Below are 6,442 nucleotides of genomic sequence, written 5' to 3' on the forward strand. Positions count from 1 at the left end.
TTTTGCATACCTTTTTAAACAGCTTGATTATAATAATGAGCTGAGACCTTTACTGAATTTGTGATTATTGTGTTTTGTCTAGATCTACCATGAAGATACAATGCACTCGCCGTGGATGCACGACTCCCTCCATGTCTTCTGTGCCATCAGCGGAACCTCTGGTGATGGAAGTTACTGTTCACTCAGACCCACTGCTGAAATATAAACATATCAGTCATATTTTACAGAGCTTTCTCAGGAATTCTTGGAACTGTACAAAGGATGCTTAAAACCATCCATGATGAGCAAAGATTCAGTTGTGGATTTTTTGTTTGTTTGTTTCCCAAAAGGAGTTGCCATGCTTTCAAACAGGGTGCTTGCTTATTTTGCTGAGCAACATTGAAAGTGCCTGGACATTGCACCACTGTGCTTGTTTTCTACTATTTTTTTTAAGCTAAATGTATAACAGGACATGGAAAGGCAGTTATCTAAATATGTATTGAATTGCTGAACTATGAATTGAAGTGATGACGTACTATGTAAAGTTGTACAATGGAATATAATAAAATGTAAAACTACTTTGTAAATAGAAGGAGTATAGAGTATATAGAAATTAGCATTGTATCCTATTTGCTGCTAAAAGCTTTGTTGGCCAAGGAACATGAAGGAGAAATTGTGGTCACTAGTAAGAGACCTTCCTCTTCTAAAAAGTGACTTGGGGTCTAGACACCCCTTTTGCACTCAATGAGAGTAAGCTTGCCCTAGTCTGGAATAAATAAAAACCTAAGTCAGAAATTATAATTTTCATACATCCTCAGAACAGCTATTTTTAAAGTAATCTCCATGAAAGCTGAGCTTACTGTAACTGATTTAAATTTTGGGTAACCTTTCGCAGCTGCAGGAGAGGATGGATTGTACTCACTAAGGACAACCTGAGAAATTTGTCATTTAAGATGAGTTTTCCTGTTTACCACTCATGGTCTCACACAAATATAAACTCTGACGACACGTTAAATTGAGTTGGAAATTATAGAGTGCTTTAAAAGTGTTCAGAAAAATTCTAATAATCTGAGAGATGTAGTTTGAAAAAAAAAAAGCAGCACATTGAAATAACTCATACAAAATTGAGGGGATTTCTTTTAGCACCGTAAAACATGCATTTTCCCTCCTATTAAACAGATCTGTTTTCTGAAAGCTTGGGGTTTTTCTCTGACATGTGGTTAGAGAAAATGTATTTTCCATAATTCTTTTATTCCTCCTTCCCCATCTCAAAGCTTGAATAAATTGTCTCTTTTTAATAAGACACTTCAGATGCAGGAAGAACAACACAGAGCAGTAATCCTTTTATCTGGCAACATTTTTAACATCCATGTTTTTTCAAAATCCCATCAATTGTAAATATGGTTCCAGTAGTTCATATGGGGAGAGTGGGGGTTTTTAAGGATATGTAACAAAATGCCATAATAAAAGGACTCCAGCTGGGTATTTAGCTTGGCTGTAGTGTCTATAAAATGTTAAGCTTCTAATCTTTGTAACAAAAATTATCTTCAAATAGTAGCTGGACCACATTTCAAAATGTTTGTTATGCATGATTCTAAATACCTAGAATTAATTGTCTTCCGAGAAAATAATGTTGTGATCCATAAATTCGCCCATTAGCTGTTTCAAGCAAAATACAGATGTGCCTGTATAACAAACTGGCCACATTTCTGCTTGTATGTGCTTTTCTGCCAAGTAGGCTCCAAATTTAGCATAACAGAAAGAGGAAGAGGGACTAATGTGTTTAAATATGATTAGCACCTTACGGATTGTCATCTTTCAGCAAATAATATTTAAAGGCAGATAGAGAGAGTTTTCCAAATTTCTTTACTAAAAGGTGTTGAAGCTCGATCCAGTACAAGATTTTTTTGGAGCTACTTAACCTCTAAACATCATTACTAAGGGCATATCTTGACTGCAGTCAGCAGTGATGAGATATGGACATCCAAAAGCTCTTGCACTGTAGCTCTTTTAAATACTGCAGGTAACCCAATAGTTTTCCTGGATTTGCAGTAAGATTCATATGCATGTTTTTTGATGTCTTTAATGTTCTGGGGTAACGCTGTTGGCTGAATTTTCAATTTCTATTCCTTATTTTTACTGGAATTCCAGTGAAATTCTTACTCATATCTTCAAATGTCTTCGGTGTTCCAAGATCCATTTTTGTCTGAACTTCTCAAGTTGTTGTTGGTATTGGAGTTGTCCTGACATTTCACTGTCATATACTGGAAAGCTGTTTTGGTAATTTGGCCAAACAAAAAGTGTGTTTAATACCAGTGTGGTTAGAATATATACAGTCACTACATTTCAGAATACACACTTATATGCAGTTTTAAGGAATTACAAAAATGATCATGCCCTAAGGATTTGCCTTCTGTCCTGCAGCTAAATAATTTGTCTGGGGTTTTTTTTTACAGAATAATCTCCTTTTTAGATGGGTTATAAAAAGATTGGTAACGAACCAACTTTTTTTTTCTTTTATGTATTCATGAATCTAGGGAGTGGCCATTAGATATTTTACAGCTGTATCTGGACAATAGTGCCAAGAAGATGATCACATTTTCTCTACCTAGACTTTTCCCATATAATTGTCGCAGTTAAGAGAAATCCTCCAGATTTTTTCTTATTTCAGGCTGAAATAGCTTAATTCACAGATATAGCTGGAGAGTGTGCTGTATCTATGCCACTTTTATGTAGCTGGTACTCACATTGGGTACTTCCTATTTGCTACCTTCCTGGGAACAACAGAAATGTCTATCGTTCATTATAATTTTTTTATTTTCTTATACTGCCTAAGGAATGGTGGAAGGTTTTTGGTCTGGAAAAATTAGTAGATCATATCTCAAATTACATCCTGGTATGCACTCTTTCTGTATCTCAGTGCGGCTACATCTACATATTTTATATACGTGCCTCTAATAACTTTTGCTGCAAAACTGCTGTGCAACACATCAAGCCTTTGGGATGGATGCATTGGTAGTTTTGCTTAAAAGGCAAAGAAACAGGGTAAAGTATCTCTCCATGAGGTTTAAGAGCACTTGGCTACTCTCAGTATCGGGATTGGTTTGGATAATGGTATGTGCTAGAACCAGATGGTTTGCAAATAGGACATATAAAGGAACAAAGGGGCTGCCAGCATTTTATGTACAAGAACTTGCTTTTAGAGTTTTATAGAGTAAGCTAAGTATAAACATTTTCTTCTTTGACCTACTGGTTTTCTCTCTGCAGAGAGGTTAGAAAGTAGTATTTTAAGAAAAATAACTTCAGAGTTATGTTTCTTTCTTCCCCAAAAAATCTGGAATGAAGAACTTACTGCAGCGAAGGAGGTATTTCTACGTACTACTTGGTGTTCTAAATTTCTTCTGATAACAGGAATTTCCATGAGATAGGCTAACAAATGAAAATCATGTTACACACCTGCAGTGTGTGACATGTTTATTTTGTTCCAGAAGACTTTTGACATATGCAACCTGATATTTAGATATAGAATAAGACTTTACATAAACATGACACCTTTTGTCTCACAGTACGTAAAATATGCTTGTTTTCCCTTTCTCTAGAGACAGGCCCCATGTACTTCACAGCAGTCTGCAGAATAACCCTATGATTTGAGTAACTTGACCCAAAAGAATTGGAAAAAAACAGAAATGGAAGTCATGGGCTCAAAAACCTCATACAAATTAAACCACATTTTACTCAATTTACCTGCTTGAGGAGAGTAGCATGTGTTGATTTGATGTTCACTGAGCTGAGTTCTTTAATAAAACAAGGGTTTCTTCCTGGATTGAAGAACGCTGTGTACAGCTAATTATTATGCAACCACAGACTGTGTAGTACTTAACCTTTAAATAATATGCTTGTGTCAAGCAATGGTGAAACAGTTGTGACAAATGCATAATCTTTCGGCTATTATGGATGTAATTAACTCCCTTCTCATGTAAATTTAACACCTGCTGCTACATATTCATAACAGAAGTGCTTTTACCGTGTGTGTTGTACAAAACGTGTTGTATGAGCCCTGTGGAACCTCCTGTGTGTGCCGAGGAACGGCCCCCATGCCTCGGTTGTCCACTCGTGCACCTGGGACATTGAGTGATGCACAGCACTGCTCCAGAGCTTTCTGAGACCAGTGATCCTATATTGCCCTTTTTACTTTCTTCTTCTTGAATGATGAATAACTTTGACAAGAAGCCAAGGCAAAAATCACATTCAGACGAGATCAGAGAGTTTATTCCAGGTCAAAATAAAAGACTATGAAAAACAGGAAAAATAAGTGTTGCAATAAACATGTTTGGCTTAGGGTTTGGGGTTTGTTTTTTTTCATTTCGCAGAATAGGATGAGTGATCAGAAGCTAATACCAGTGTAAGATTCATGGGACTAAATCCTAGTCCACTGAGCTATCACATACGCTGTCTCTAAAGAAGATTACTGTAATAAACCTTCTAGTACATAAATACACCAAATGAAATTGTGAACACTAAATTATTCAGCAACAAATAGAAGATATTGATTCAGAAATGCCATAAATCCAGCTCTGATGGATCCCAAAAACGTGATTCATCTGGAAACACATGCATACAAATTTATCAACAGAACAAGGAATGAATGACTAGTAACGAAACATCCCAGCAGATCACCTTACTTTGCTAAAGAATGTCCAGTAAGTGTGTGATCTGGTTTTAGCTCTGGTTTGTAGTTGCAATTTTCAAACCCAGACTTTTGCTCTTTGGGTGCATATTTATTGTTGCTCTTCTCCAATTAACTCAACTTACATGGAAGATACACTAGTGTACATGCTCAGGCCAGGCAGTTTTACCAGCTCTTATATGATGTAATGAAAGTCAGGCATAATTATTATTTACCTCATCAGAACATAAAGGACAAACTTCTTTTTCTACTGCTGTCTTCTACCCCTGAGGCTTCTCTATGGGACTTTTGGAAGACTTGGCAAAACAGCTGTAGAACCAGTTTCATGCCCTGCCTCCCTTGATAGGTAAAGGAATTACTCCCTTGCCAAATAAATAGATTAATTAAATAGATCATGTTACTTAGGGAACTGTGAGCAGAAAAGTTGATGCATGGACTTGCAATAGCAAGTCAGACAGGGATACAACATTTGCACAAGCACACCTGGTTCCACATCTACCCAAAAGTGCTCTGCAAAGGAGGTGGGTTTTGTTCCTCATAACTTTTGATTTCCCATGGGGCTTGGGCAGCAGTGCAGAGGGATTTTGAAGAGTTCATGGCCACTGTGGACACTCATATCACAAAATTCTAGATGTCCTCAAAAAACACTGAGGTCAAAAAGGGAGAGGCCCCGTGAGTCAGATGGGGGGTTTTTCAGCTCATAGTTTTGGATTTTTGTGCCTCAGATCCATCTGTATTCTATTTGAGCCCTTTTTTGAACCGACTCCAGCCATCTTCTGAAGAGTCTGTCATTATGTCAGTTAAGACCCAAAGTACTGATGGAAGCTGCTGCAAAATCCAAAATCAAAAAAGGTAAATCTCACCATTGCTATGGGGTGACTGCAGACTCTTCTGCTCTCAAAGGGACAATTCCCTACAGCCCTGTGCTGATAATTACTGCTGCTGCTTGTCAGACCTAGTAATCACGAAGCCACTCCATTCACCAGCACCATTTGTTAATCTGTGTTAGGGAACATGTACAGGAAAAAATGGTTAGTTGTTTGTTTTTTGTTTTTCCTTTGGTTTTGTTTTTGTTTTTTTTTTTAAATGCATCAGCAAACTTACTGCACAGTCCCACGACCACTGGCTTTGGTTGCATGGGTGAAAATGGCAGGAACACACAGCCAAGGGCAGATCAGCAACATATTCATAAATCAGTTTACACCAAGCATGAAGCCATTTTCCAAGTACTCATTCGACAGATTATTTTAAATGTACCTCAGGTGCATCTATACAAGTCCCAGTCACTGCAGCGCAGTGTATCGGCTCACAGGGACATGAACGAGCATGAAATTTGCAACAGAAAGATGCAGGACGGGATTCAACACAATTGAGAAATGGGAAGTTTTGGGTAGGTGGCAGAGATCAGAGACTCTGGCAGCCATTCTGATTGCCGTGAATCAGTATGGGAATGTGGTAACAAGCCGGGCACTCGGGGAGCCGGGAGAGAGACAGGGGAAAATGTTTCAGCTGCCGACAAGAACGATGGCGGGCAGGCAACCAAAAGCGTGTGAACCATTGGATGTGTGCTTGGCACTGACTCTCCTGGGAGAAAGAGTGGACAAAACAGAAAGAAGGAAGGAAAGAAAACATCAGCAGGGAAACCGAAAGCAAGAGGGAGAAGTTGCTTGGGTCAGCTTTACTCTACAAATGTCCTCACTAGCAGGCATAGTCCATGCTGGCTGTAGGTAGTTGCACAATCCCATCTCAGTCACACAGCTTAAATGTTCCACATCC

At 38.2% G+C, this 6,442-nt stretch overlaps 1 protein-coding gene across 5 annotated transcripts in view; it reads left to right on the forward strand.

The window, feature by feature from the left end:
* The window catches only part of DOCK11 (dedicator of cytokinesis 11), an 81,254-nt gene extending 77,447 nt beyond the window's left edge, over window positions 1-3,807 (forward strand). For all 5 annotated transcript variants that reach the window (XM_039387796.1, XM_027746552.2, XM_027746554.2 and 2 more), the window contains one exon: window positions 83-3,807. Coding sequence is in view for 4 of the 5 variants with exons in the window: in XM_027746552.2 (XP_027602353.2) it covers window positions 83-205 (123 nt within the window). In the remaining variant the exon portion in view is untranslated. The remainder of the gene's footprint in view (window positions 1-82) is intronic.
* Window positions 3,808-6,442: the final 2,635 nt, after the last annotated feature.

The sequence above is a fragment of the Pipra filicauda genome, unplaced genomic scaffold (assembly GCF_003945595.2).
Source record: "Pipra filicauda isolate LSUMZ 115617 unplaced genomic scaffold, ASM394559v2 scaffold58_size5111680_pilon, whole genome shotgun sequence".
In the NCBI taxonomy this organism is placed as follows: Eukaryota; Metazoa; Chordata; class Aves; order Passeriformes; family Pipridae; genus Pipra; species Pipra filicauda.